This window comes from Parasteatoda tepidariorum, chromosome 2 (genome assembly GCF_982258835.1).
Source record: "Parasteatoda tepidariorum strain Cologne lab strain chromosome 2, Ptep-v5.0, whole genome shotgun sequence".
NCBI classification, from domain to species: domain Eukaryota; kingdom Metazoa; phylum Arthropoda; class Arachnida; order Araneae; family Theridiidae; genus Parasteatoda; species Parasteatoda tepidariorum.
This window is the reverse complement of record NC_141756.1, coordinates 41,337,641-41,352,476: the sequence shown is the minus strand read 5'-3', so window position 1 is coordinate 41,352,476 and position 14,836 is coordinate 41,337,641. Positions and strand designations below refer to the sequence as shown.

At 27.0% G+C, this 14,836-nt stretch overlaps 1 protein-coding gene across 4 annotated transcripts in view; it reads right to left on the bottom strand.

Moving 5' to 3' along the window:
- Positions 1-14,836, bottom strand: part of LOC107436192 (uncharacterized) — a 124,142-nt gene that overhangs the window by 17,821 nt on the left and 91,485 nt on the right. For all 4 annotated transcript variants that reach the window (XR_015431355.1, XM_016047796.4, XM_087157242.1 and 1 more), the window contains exon 2: positions 11,842-11,957. Coding sequence is in view for 2 of the 4 variants with exons in the window: in XM_087157242.1 (XP_087013368.1) it covers positions 11,842-11,941 (100 nt within the window). In the remaining 2 variants the exon portion in view is untranslated. The remainder of the gene's footprint in view (positions 1-11,841; positions 11,958-14,836) is intronic.

The following is a 14,836-nucleotide window of genomic DNA, read 5'->3' as shown; positions in this document are numbered from 1 at the left end:
TTGTTAAACAGGATGTTTAGCCTTTATTGTAGTCGGAAAAGAAGAAAAAAATGTTAAGTCTCCTTAAAATTAACTGTTGTAAGTAATCGCATTGAAGTTAGTGATTAAAATATGTGAGTGAAATCTCTTTTGCATCTTCATAAACTTAACTAAAGACTTAACTTCCTATAAACTTAACTAAAGGATAGCCTGGTTGGTAGGGCGCTGGGCCCATGTTAAATCTGTCAAATCGCAAAAGTCCTCCATGTTCCCATAACAAATCAATATCTCTGGGGGTACTGGATTGGAGATCGTTCTTTCACTGATTCAGGTCAAAATTACGATCTGTGGATGAATGGATGTATGAATGGGTCCTCCCTAGAAACGGGTGCGACGTATGGTGTAGCAGAAGTCGAATTCTTGGCCATAGATGGCTCCACTGGAAAACAAGAACAATCGCACCCCCTCTGCCTAAACAGGCATACGTCAACAACAACAACTAAAGACGCCATAATGTATGGAAAAAAATTGTTAAAAACATATAAAAAAATTTTACCTTCTTTATTTGGTTGCTCAAATAATTTGTTATTTCGGGCTTTATAATTTGTTGAATAAAATTGCCCTTGGTTAAATCGGAGAAAAAAAATTATAAACGTGAAATCTGGTAAAAAACCGTTCATTAAATCAGCTTCCGACTGCAACTCTAAAATTTTAATATCAGGTTATTTGTGAAAATATTAATATAAGACATTGTTTTCAATAAATAGGTTTTATAATATTTTAAAGATAGGCAGTAAGAAGATCACTTATGCACCTTTTTGGAAAACTCTCTCCCTTTAATCCTGCTCATGTTTGCTGCGTACGAAGTTATATAATAACTTTAACTGATTAACCGATAATGGAATAGAAAAGAACTTTTTTTTAACAGTAAGTGGTATCAAGGAGATTTTAAAGTTTGAAATGAAACTTAATTTAAAAACTCAAACTGAATCCTTCCCTCGACTACTTCATCTAAACGACGAGGGAATTTAAGAAACCTTAATGAAATATTTGCTTTTGTTCGTGCTTGTCGTTCTGAAAAACTTTTTTTTTGTCACAGCTTGTTCACTGAAACATAAAATTAAACTAAAATACGAGTATTATTGGGATTTAAACTTTAAAAACTTTTATAAAGTGTTTTACAATAAAATATTATTCGGTTTTATTATTTGGTAAGAAGGAGAAAAACGAATTATGGTTTTAAATATCATTAATTAAAACTGAGTATCAATTTTTTTTTAGCTAAGGCAATCATGTGGCAGCATTATTTTTTAATAAAATATTGGTGGTTAGTTTGTAGTTTCAATTTTGAGATGAATAGATATTTCAGCCTGTAAACTTATTTAATTCCAAACTTTTTGATCATCTATAAGTGTTTCAAATTATACTTTTATGACAATGTTCATACATAGCCATGTCAAAATCTATAAAAAATAGAACGAATTGGATTGTTTTGTTGAAAAAGTTCCCGTGAGAACGTATTATTTATTTTCTTCAACTCCCTCATAGTTTTTTTGTTTTATTTAGAAAAGTTGAAACGCCTGTAAAATTTAGGCAAAGAATGTGGAATGAATAATTATTAAAACTTCTGAAAACATAATGTACGCACAGCAAAATAAAACAACACGTTTCGATTAAACCAAGCCTCTTCTTATTAGAAAATAAGGAACTTGTATTATTAATTACCTGAAGAAAGGAGGCTTGTTCCTTCCGAAATGCGTAGCTTTATTTCTGTATGCATGGTGTTTTCAAATGTTTCGATAAATATTAAAAAACATGTTGCACATTAGATTTATTTCTTCAAATTAAAGCAAAATATGAAAATATATGCAAATCAAATTTAAATATTACTTAAAAATAATTTTCTGGCTGCACATGCTTGAATATTTGTTGATTTCAAATAGAATATTAAATAAATATTTAAACAAACTAATGTTCTTCTTTTTGATAGTTCAAAAAATAGTTTTTTAGTTTAGTTGAATAGTTTTGTTTTTTCAGTTTTAAAGCCATAAAATGAAGCATAATCAACAACAATTCGCTTGATGCGTGATTCCTTGATAATTTTTTAATGATTAGTCTAAATACTGTAAGAAAAATTTACATTTAAGTTTAACTGAACTGAATTTTAATGTAGCATTAAAATTCAACGTAACATTTTACACATTAAGATTCAACTTAAGTGAAAAGGTAAATTTTATTTAAATTTTTAAACTATGGCTGAAATATGACACATTTTAAAACTATTGCTGAAATGGAAGGGAAACTAGGGGTTTGAAGTTGGATGTGGTAAATAATGAACAATGCATGCTAAAATGCTCTCATTAAAAATTTAAAAATGACTTGGAGTAAGTTTCTATTATTGAAAATTATGCCTATATTTTTATTAATTTCAAAAATTTGCTTATTTTCTTACTGTGATATTCTTCGAAAAAAGTCTCTAAATAATTTAACGATTTAATTATAATTTAAGTTTTAGCTAAATAATTATATAAACTCAGAAATTTCTATTATAATAATAGATTCTAACTTAAGCTATATGAAATTACTTTCAAGTAAAATTTATTCATGATTAATTTAACCCTTTAATTTAATTCATATATCATAAGCGCTATTTACTCTTGAACAAGGCTTAAAACAAACAGTATTTACTCGATTTGTCTGTGAATTTACTTTTAATACAAAATAATACGAGTACTACTAAATCACAAACCTTGCGGACGTGCGTTAGCTATTGACTACTCACCATGAGGTACAGTGAGAATGCAGTGTTTGTATGATAAAATGTATTCATAATGAAATCGGATCTCCCTAACTCTATTATTACATTCTATTCAGTATGTTCGAGGATGCATGATATAGCTTAGGCATTTCTCAGGTGTTTCAAACTCATGTATAGAAAGGTATTATGTATGTCTTTTAAATGTATACTGTAGAATATTTGCATATTAACAAATAGACAAAACTGAACTCTCTTCTTAAGTACATAAAAATTTAATTAATTTTATTTAAATATGTTTTGAATTTGTGATAGCAAATATGTAAGATTTAAAGTAAATAATTAGTCATAATAGGTTGTTTAAATAAAATGTGAATAGAAATGTTTATATATTGTGGAGAAAAGTCTTCAAAAATTCATAGTTTACTCTATAGTTTTAATAAAGGAAAATTTTAGGAACAACTAATAAAATCCAAATAAATTTTAATTTGGGTAAAATTCTGTTTTATGTGAGCAACAGTGGAACGAACTGTTTTTTTTATACATTTTTCATAAAATATTTTGAGATAAATTTTAAATAATAATAACTATTCAGCATAATTTTGATCGAAATAAATTTATAAATAAATTTATTTGGTATAAATAAAAAAAAATCTTCTCATAAAATTTTTTAAGAAGAGTCTTTTCTTTAGTCATAAAATAATATCAACTTTACTTTGCTAATTGATAAGCAACAGCATATAAATCGAGTCAATTAAATTACTAATCCCCCCTACTCAATTATAATTATTTAAACACAGAGCAGTTTGAAAACCACTGATATAAAATTTGATTGTCTTAGTAATATCTTAAATTATCTTTTTAATTGCCTTAGTAATGTGTGGAAGGCTTAAAATTTAGTAATAAAGTAATTAATATAAGGAACTATTATAATTTTTTTGGAGAGAAATGCATGTAAAATAAAAGTATTTTGAAAAATTAATTTGTTTGCTTTTAAATACTCTTTAAACATTTGATAATTATTACTTGTATTTATAATTCTTATTTGTAATTTGTAATATTTAACTGTAATGCTATAAGGCGAATGTTTACTATTTGGAAATATTTACCATCAAAAAATATTACCCAATTGTTTTATTTAGTATTTCTCGTGCCATAAGTTAAAATCATAAGTGTATTGTGTGCAGGTAATAACATATTAGTAGGGAAGTGATATCGTTTTCGTTTATATTATCTCGCTTTATTTCCTTGTTCTAATATATGTTTTGTGATTGTTTTGAAACTTGTTCAAGATTGATTCAGCCAGAGATTTTAATAAATAAATAGAATCATTTTCAAATGTGAGCGTTAATAAAAATCTAGGAGAATTCAACATCTTTGTTTCCTTTAACCTTCTGTTTTATATGTCACAAATTTTATAAAGCTTTGAAAAAACTTCATCTATGATTATTGAACGATTTTAGCCATTGTTTAGAATATAATTTTTACGTTTTTACACATAGTAGTGGAAAATTACTAAGGATGGATTATGACCGGCTAAATATCACGTTAAAAATAAGTGAGGTTTGATGCCACGTGAAATAATATTTCATACGCATTCTAGGACATTAAAATAAAGAAAATTTAGTGTACTCTGAAATACATAAGGTTTTGAAAAGTTTTCAACAGACAAAGCAGTACTGTTGTTATTTTGTGCCGAATGTATGAAAAAGTAAAAAACTATCTGACCATCTGTGGCCAATGTTAGTTAAGATGTCAATAGGGATTCTGGCCACCATAAAGAGTGACATCAGATTCCATACGTCATGTCATGCTTTGTCACCTGTTACACAGCTTTTGATGCATTTGTCAGTGCATTAATGAATGCGCGTTTGTTTATTGGAGATCATTTTCGACAGTCTAGACTTCTACCTAATAAATTGCAAGAATTTTTTCATAGGATAAAGATCTAGAGAATATTTTGGTCTTATGAGACGTTGAATGTCTACGATAACTTGATAAACTTACATAGAGACTGTTTAATATGTTGTGATTACATAAAAAAATATCATCCGTAGCATCAAGAAACAAGTGAACAAGGCAGCACAACATTTTAAGTACATTCAATTGCCCAAGCATAGTCCCAGTTAGAAACAAGTAAAACAATATACGACCGTTGATCATTATCCCAGCCAATACTATGACATATGGATATTGCTCCTTATTCTGCATGTTTACCTGATGATATGCTCTATATGTCTCACTAAACATTAGTTGTCATCAACTACAGAATGATGAATTTATTTTTAATAAAGTACCAGCACAAGCATTGTCATCTTCTCTCCTTTTGTGATGTTGATGACTGCATTTCGAACAGACGGAGGAGTGAGATCTAGATAATAGGAGGAGCACAGCAGGGCATAGATCATTTATTTCTTCTTGGTGTCAACATCTGTCAACAATTTTTTGCATTTGATAGCATCTGCAAAAACTGATTTGCTATTTCAGTCAATGCACCTCGGTTTTTTGTTTTTATTGATAGCATCCTCTACCTATCATTACTACGAATACTAAATCTTCCATGATATTCGCAAAAAAAAATCATTTGTTTGAAATAATTTCCAAAGCCCTGAAGGAACACTGCGACTGACGTAGGCTTGCCATTAATATGGCCTCGTGTGAAATTAGGTGATGTCAAACTGACATACTGCAATTTGCAAGTCCGTCAATTGATTCTCCAACAACAATGTGTAATACTCGTCAAATCCTTTGTTTCTTCTCAAACACAATCACGCGATGATTAAGTTAGGCAAAACAAAATTAACATACGCCAGTCCATCCGTTCTTAGAAATTGTCTAATAAGGATTAAAAGATTACGAAGAACAAAAATTTCTAAAGGATTCTTAATGTATAAGAAACGGTGACGCTTTGGATATTTTGCGAAAAACAGAAACTTAAGAATGTATGTTACCTAATAAAGAAAATTGGTACAACTATTACAAAATGTTTCTATCATTTGAAACACTTATCCAAAAAAAAGAAACAAAATTCATCGACCCAAAAATTTCACTATTAAAATTACAATTGTATATATCTAAGCAGAAATGGCAGAATTTCAAAAAATTTGGGCAAAGTTTTTTTCAACATGATAAGAAAGTCACCTCGGAAAAATTTACAGTAACAAAATGGCATGTAAATTTTTAATTTATTCGTTTGCGAGGGACGTTTGAGAAGAAAATATATATTTAGCACTAGGCATTATTACGAACTTAACTTCAGATTATTTAGTTTTTATTATTATCAGTAATGTTAACTGTTTAGTTAAAAATTAAGCAAAGTTTTTTTTTCAATAATTGTTTATTTTTGATTTTTTATATCATGTAAACTCAAGAAAACTGAACGTCACCAAGTGAAAAAAATGAACGAGGAACTGAACCACCGAAATAATAATTTGAAAACTATCTGAAATTATGTGATTATTTTCTTTATAACTATGCTTTTGAAACGTGTTTTTTAAATCCCAGTAACTCTGGAACTTATTTATTTGAACGCAAACATGTCCCTATAAAAAAAAGTGGTTATTTTTTCGTTTTTAATTAAATGAGTATTTTCTTCGGCAAATTATTAGATTTTTTAAATAGTTGAAGAACATTTTCTTGATGTGATAACAGTTCTGTTTCAGATAAGAAGAATTCTAGTAATTCTCTCGACGTATGTGTCATGCTATATCAACATGGGTTTCTTGATCTCACTAACACCCGGAACTACATTCGTAGTTCTATTCGAATTGATTCGCAGTTTGAACTAATTCGTTCTTCGCTCATCGGATTCGTCTAAGTTTCAGTGTAGCTTTGTAAATAAACAGAACTGTTTTCGGACACTGTTTTCAATATATGTGAATTAAAATATGTTCTAAAATATGCAGCATATATATTCCATGAGCCCCTTGACTTATAAACATTTATTTCAATTAATATAAAATGCGTTTTTATTTGTGCGAAGTTATAAATTTTAGTGTTTTTAGGCATAACATATTCTTTATTCTTAGATAAACTCACAACACATTTAGCATAAACTCACTAGATGAATAAAACCCAATGCTTTGTGTTGGTTGATATGGACTGCTCCCTGTTAAACTTTCATGTTTTCCAACTTTCAGCTCAGTTTGTTTCAGTTTTTTGTTGTCATTTTGAGAAATTTTTTTAACATGTACATTGCTTGTGACTGCTCCCTCGATTGATATTCAGTTCATTGTTGTCAATACAAAAAATAAATAAGGACTTTTTCGCCATGTGAGAGAAATATATATAACTGTTTTTATAATGAAAAATCCACGGAAATTGAAAAAAAAATTAAGTTATTTGCCGAAGAGTAATTTCATCAGGTAAATTTTTTCATTGCTACCAATAATCAATAACATCATTTTTGGTGTTGAATACTGAATACAGTTAAACTTTATTTTGATTAGTTGAATTTATAAAAACGTGTTTTGCTTAATAATTAATTAATTTGCTTTTCATTTTAACGGAAAATGCCAGAGATAATAATAAGAATAAATTGGAATTATTTAAACTGATTTCCTCGTATTGGTGTATGGCTTTCAGTTCAGTGCATGATTGCGCAACGTTGATTAATATTGATTTATAAATTCTTGACTTTTTTTTTACCCCGTACGAAGATTGAATATTCAACTACTTTTTATTTAAACATCTTCAAGGTAGGTTCTTCTAAAACAACAAACCTCTTGGACGGATCTCCTGAAAGTTGCGTCAGATTTATTAGCTTCTTAAATATTAATAATTAATGCAAACATATTTTCTATTTTAACAATTTATTATAAATTATTTTAACTTGTCTAAGAAATTTTTTTTTCAAGTTGATATAATTGTTAAATAAGTGACATTTAAAGTGAAACCTGAAAGAAAAATAAAGCTTAATTAAGAAATATGAAGATGTGATGGACTTAATTTTTGTGAAAACTATAACTAGTTATAAGGACATTTTATCTATTTTTAATTTTATTTGTAAATTAACTATTCACATGTAGTCAAATAATTACTCAAAAAACTGTATATAAAGGATTTAGATAAAATGAATTAACTGACGATGAAATATTTTCATAATTTGTATTTTAATCTGATTAATATTGTTGTATTTTAATTATTTGTATTTTAATTTAGATTAATATTGTTGTGTATAAAACATTCGCTAAAAATATGCCCAATATGGCTGAATTTTATCAATCATCTGTCATTTTACAAGGTTAAAAATATATTTGACAAATAGAGATATACACTGTAAAAGAATGACTGTAAATTCTACAGAAAAAAACTGATTAAAATGATCTTTTTTGTTTTTTCATCGTCACCCTCTCGCAATAAAAATTCTCGTGTTTTTTTTATTTTTACTAATTTTCTCCGTATATTTATTTAATGGTTTAAACAGTGTTTCACAAAAACGTTTTCTCTGTTTTTGTCCCTAATCATAAATAGATTAAAACAATCAGTTTAAATTGTAGTTTTCGCTATCCCGTTTTGCTTACCGTAAGGCAACTTTATCTGTTTTCAAATCCTTTTACAATTACTTTCTATACTTAGTCTTACTTTTCAGCAGTTATTTAGTGGTTTTGAATAAGGTATACATAAAATTGCGATTGATGCTCTACCTCATTATTATCTGTATTTAGATATAATTTTTCTATAAGTTAAATCGCCATACATTTTTATAAGGGTGGACAATGTAGTTTAAAACGTTGTTACACTTAAACGTGATTTCAACAAATAATACTTTTAAGACAAAGACAGTTTAAAATAATTCTTCACAATCAAGCATTAGAGTTAGGATTAGGGGACAGAGTGCTGGACACGCGATGAATGCATACGGTATCGAATCCCGGTTTCGACTGATCAAACAAATTCTGTTTTCGACTTGCATTGACAATAATGCCAACATAATTATTTTATAGAGTTTTATTTGTTAAAATAACAGAGGTTTTTGTTAAAATATCAATTGCTGGTAAAAATAAGTTTAAATGGCAGAGTTTTCCTGTGAAATAAACAATTTTATATTGGCACCCCGGCTGATAGTTTTTTTTAGGTAAAATTAACAGAGTTTTTTTCAGTGTATTTAAAAGCATTATAAAACAGTGCTTGTAATAGAAAGAAATCGAAGATAATGCTTTAAGATTAATTTTTAATACCATCACTAGATAATGCTTTATATTCGAAAATTCAATAAATTCATTAGAATCCTTTTAACCGAACAAAATTAAACCTTTCGTTAATCAGGAAATGCTTCACTCATTTTAGTGATCACATCATGATATATCAATTCAATGACAAATTATAACAAGCGTTACTCATTTTAGGATATTTAATGCTCAAAACAATTTCGAAATTTAAGATAAATTGCTTTAAATCAGGAAAAAATATTTCCTCCAAAACTATAGCATTTTAAACAACAAAAGTCAAATCTTAAAAAAAGGAGTATATATTGCCTGAGAGTTACAATTTGTTTATTAAAAACAAAATTGTATTTTCAAATTTTATTTTTGCTCAGGAATTTTTTAAATTATTCATTTTACGAAATTTTTTTAAAATTTGAAATTAGGTTTTTTAAAACAATGTAAATGGCATTACCTTACAACACAAATTTTTTTTTATCCTTATTAAGCAAAAGTCTATGAAATACCTAATAGTTATTTAAGATAACTTTTTAATGAAATTATCATCAAATAACCGAGTTTATCAAAATTATACAAATAAATTCTACCCAGAACAGTTATTTTAGAGATGTGTCTAAAAGAGTAAGGCATTACGCAACCCAAACTTCCAATTAATCTTCTGAATAAGCAAATGTAACCATAATTTGAGAGTTAAAGATGTAAATCCTCCAAATTAAATTTTGATTTGTAAATAATACATTTTTTGTATGATTTGTAAATTGAATAATTATTTGAACTTATTCATCAAATTTATTTCATTCAAAAAAATTATACAGTTATTATACAGTTAAAAAATTATTTGTATAATTTATCGAAATTATACAAATAAATTCTACCCAGAACAGTTATTTTAGAGATGTGTCTAAAAGAGTAAGGCATTACGCAACCCAAACTTCCAATTAATCTTCTGAATAAACAAATGTAACCATAATTTGAGAGTTAAAGATGTAAATCCTCCAAATTAAATTTTGATTTGTAAATAATACATTTTTTGTATGATTTGTAAATTGAATAATTATTTGAACTTATTCATCAAATTTATTTCATTCAAAAAACAGAATGTAATGAAATAATATAATTGCTGAATCAGGCGTGGAAAAAATATTCATATTTTTAATTTAATAATTCTTTTAAATTTACTGATCATAGTAAAGTAAAAAAAAAAATGATTTAATGTTTATATGTTTGAATTATTAAAAGATATTATTTTATTACTTAATAATTTTATTTTTGATGTATATTACTTGCAAAATAAGATGGCAAGAGCGTCAATTATTTCCATAATTATTTATTATTTGCTGTTTGATAATAAATGCTCGATTTGCAAATAACACTGTGATAGCACAAACAATAAGGATTTATCGTGTAATCCATATTCCAAGAACCTTCACTTGGGTATTAAAACTCCAGAGGATGCCAACTTGCATATGAATGACACAGTCTCCTTTTATTATTAAATTCCGTCAAGAAAAATATAGCTGGTGCACTTTATAGGTCACAAGCTCCGAAATTATTTTTTTTTCTAGCTTGCAGAATAAACATTCAATCTTAAGTTTTCTTTTTCTAATTCGGAAAACAAAGATAGCTTCCTTAAAACATTATCGCATTTACGTAATTAAAACATTACTGTCTAAGTAAAAACCTAAGATCACTTCGTTTATTCATTAGAGCTTTTTCTTAGTGCTTTTTTTATGTTTAAGCGATTAAGCGAGGCATTTTTATGACGGAAATAATTAACACTGCATTTTTTAGATGCTTTAACTTCAGGGTTAGTTCAGGGTAATTAAATGATGCTATCCTTTTTAACTATTAATCACTATACAAATGTGAGTAAGTTTTTTTTCCCTTTAAAAATTACAATGTTATTTCTCAAGATTAGATAATATTTAGTTCTGAATATAGATCTTGATTTGTTAAGCTTAATTTTTTTTTCAACACTGGAGGGAATATAATTTTCAAGTCCTAAAAATAAATCTAAGACTTATCATTAGTCAATCCATTAATTAATTAATTTAAAAATATTTATTTTGTTAATTTAATTAGGATAAAGACACTTAACTTATTTTAATACTGTTGAATACTTAGGAAATCTTTTGAATTAATAATAATAATAATAATATAATAATAATAATAATATAATATAAAGTATAGCCATTTATCAGAAATATTTTAAATCTTAGAAATTGATATATTATTTATTAATCACTTAACTAAGAATAAGTCAGGTAATTAGGACACTAATACAAACATGTTTGTTAAATTAACATAAAGTGAAAACTTCGATGAATGTCAGTGTATTTTTATTAAAATGTTTCTTATGAAACATGTAAAAATTTGAATAATTTTTATAATAATAAAAAAAATATTTCAGCTTCATTAACTGTGTCGGTATAGGTCTTTCATATTTGTGCATGACTTCGTAGTGCTGTTTATTAATGATTAATTTTCTCACTTTATTAATCCCTTAAGAAAAATGCGTATTTAGCTAGTTTATTATAAAAATACTTATTATCTAATTTCTATTGTTTTTTAAGTACTATTTCTATACTTACTATAATTATTCTATTACTAGAGAAATGCTAATTTCATTTACTCATATATGCAAAAGGTAAACTTAGCATCTGCTGTAATATATTTAATTTCTAAATCTAATATATATACTATTTGTTTGCAGATTTTTTTCTGCATATAAATTTTATACATACTATACTACCAATAATTTTATGTACTAAAACATCTAACAAATACTGAAATTAATGATTTTTGGTATTAAAAATAAATTTATAGTTCATAATACAAAAATAACGTAAATTCTTGTGACAATATTTTTATTTTGATATAAATTTAACTTAATTACTAGTAATAATTAATTCACTGAATTATTTCAAATAAAAATAAACTCACCATTATTGGTAGCTCCGGATGGACTTAAGAGGGCAAAAACAGTGAGGAATAGCAAGGGCAGAAAAGCACCGACCCATAGAAACTGCCTACAACATGCCATCAGGGACTGCTATATGCTAAAATAGAATTATTAGTTAATATTAAGACAATACATAAATCTATAAATAAACGTTTAAGTATATTATTATTATGAAAGTTTCACTATTTTGAAAAAGAAAATAAATGATTTCTCCATTATAAACTCCTGGTACTTCATGAGAAAAACTGATTTTTAATAAATACATGATTTTCAATAAATCTATGATTTTATTTTAATATAAGATTATTTGTCCCATACATATATAGAGATACATATATAGAAACCATCATATATAGAGAAAAATAGATATGCAGAGAGTAAAATAGTATTACGTCAAAGTGAAACTTATGTAGGAAAGGAATTTATATTAGACGTTTGATAACTTTTGGTGTATTAAAGGAGCTAGAACATACAGAAGAATCTTTTCCAAAAATATCAAATGTCCAGTAATAAAAGAATAAATGACTTAAAAAATCATTTCCAATTTGCACGGGGAATCACCATAAATATTTCATAATAAAACCTAGAGTAAGATGTTTTGATGAAAATAGAAACACCGATGAACTGCAATAAATGATTCGCCCTTTTTCAGTTTTTAAGAATAGAAACTAAAATGATACTACTTGTAACGTTCGCACGAAAAAAGGTATATAAACTCAAATTATTGTTCATAGAATTTTAAATGTTGCAAATTTCTCGCGCTTTAACATGAACTTACAATTTAAGTACTACGTGACGCAGGGCACGTGGAGTGCTTTTCATCGTATTAATTATTATTATTTTCATCGTATGCATTTCATCGTATTAAGTTCAACTTGGAACTTTAAAACAATAAAAAAAATTTTTTTATTCTTACAAACAATTCATAAATGCTTAAAGAATTGACTCAATTAACTGCCTTTAATATTCGAACTCTGCCTAAAGGAAAAGAGAAATGACTCTTGAAAAATGTTCAGTTGACGTTGGGACAAAGATTATAAGTTTTACATCTGATCGTAATTCCCATGATAAAAAAAAGATTTTTATTATACTTAAATATTAATTATCTCATATATTTAATTTAAATATCTCAGTGGGAAAGGTCAAACAAACGCGAGACTCATGTCTCGAGAAAATAGCTCCTACGTTACTTGTAAAAATGTAGCGGGGTTCAAGACCAGGAGTGCCATCGATTATAGAGTTTGATGCATTGTTAAAGTTAACAAACTTAGCTTTGAATCTATTCTACAATATAACATTTTTTTCATTTGAAAATGAGAAGAAATTATATGATTTTCTAGCAGGTCAGCTTATTTGAGACATATACTAGTGATAAAAATCGATTTTTGATTTTAAATCCCGATAGGACTGCAAGGGCAGGTTCTTGTCTATTTCTCTATCTTTCTTTATTTTCCTTTAGTCGCTCTTTTAAAGTTGTAAAATTGCTCAAAATTCATGAGTTTGAGCTCCAGAAATTCATGGTTTCATGCTCTAATAGAAGTTTTCTATTTGATTGCAACTCCTCAATGAAACAACCAGGAAACAAATTTCTATCTTTCCAAATCTATATTTCAATTACATCCTGACTCAATTATATCCATTATTATTATTCAATTACATCAATTACTATTATTCAATTATATCACTTTTGTAACTTCATTCTGAAATTGTCAGTACTCTGTAAAAAATTCCAAATTAAATTACGGTATAAGATACTATCACTTTGGATGCATCTTTCGCAAAATCCATTAAAATGTACCGGCACCCTTAAAAAGAGGCAAGAAAATATTAATGGGTAAAGTTTCATCTGATTAAAAACGTTTCAAATCAGAGAGACTTTACGGTTTTAGTCACTACTGGCTAAAAAAAGTTGATGCTGGGAGTCGTCGTTTTACAGGAGGCTCTGTTATGCTATGGGTGGAATTTCTGCAAATAAAAAAACTAATTCTATATTGATTCTAAAAAGTCTAAAATATACAAATATATATATTAAGATGTATGGTATACTGAAGTGTTATAACAGCAGCTGTTAACCTATAGAAAGCTCCCACTCATGAAAGGTTTCAAAAACAGGTTTAAGCAAAATTTAAAAAAAAATGTTTTGAACTTGTTACCGAATTCCATTTATTTAAATTCAATTTAAAATGATTGGGAATCACTCTCAAAAATAGCGCAATATTGAATTCTATTTATGATGTATGGAATGAGTTAGATATAAATAGTGATCTAATTAAAAATATGTCAAAACGATGACTGATATAGTAAATTTAAGATCCAGAAAAAATTTATCTTATTGTTTTAAACTTTAACATTATTTAGAAAAAGTAAAAATTATTTCGCTTTTCACTGACATACTTGAAATTAAAACCTGTTTTTTTTTAATTAGATAAAACCGCAATGAATTTTATTTTATAAATCCAAGATATGGAACATGATATTCTTACATATTTTCAAAAAAACTTAAAATAATTCCATTTCCTTAAATTCTATCAGTTTTTGAAGTTTAAAGACTAAATAGTTGTCCAAATATTTGCTTACTGAGATTATTATTTCACATTTCAAGTTAAATATTTTCTCGAATGGTAAAATACGTTACATTCTTCCTCATAAGTTTGAAAAGTTTTCTCTGTTCTTTGTTTTGTGTGATTTCTATTTCTGACAACTTTAGTCTTTTGTGGAAATTCTTAGTCCATTAAGAATCACAAAAGGAATGTACTGGTGGTACGTCGAACTTTTATTTAGTTTGTTTTTCAGAGTGTTACGTAAAATGACAGTTCTTTATCTTGACACAATTTTAAATTCGAAGTTGGAAGCGAAATATTTTTTGAACTGAAAGAAAATTTGTTTGTTAAATAATACTGATGCAGAATGTAGGCGTTGAAAATTTTTTATGAATTGTAACATATACATTAATCACACATCATACTAAATCTGGGT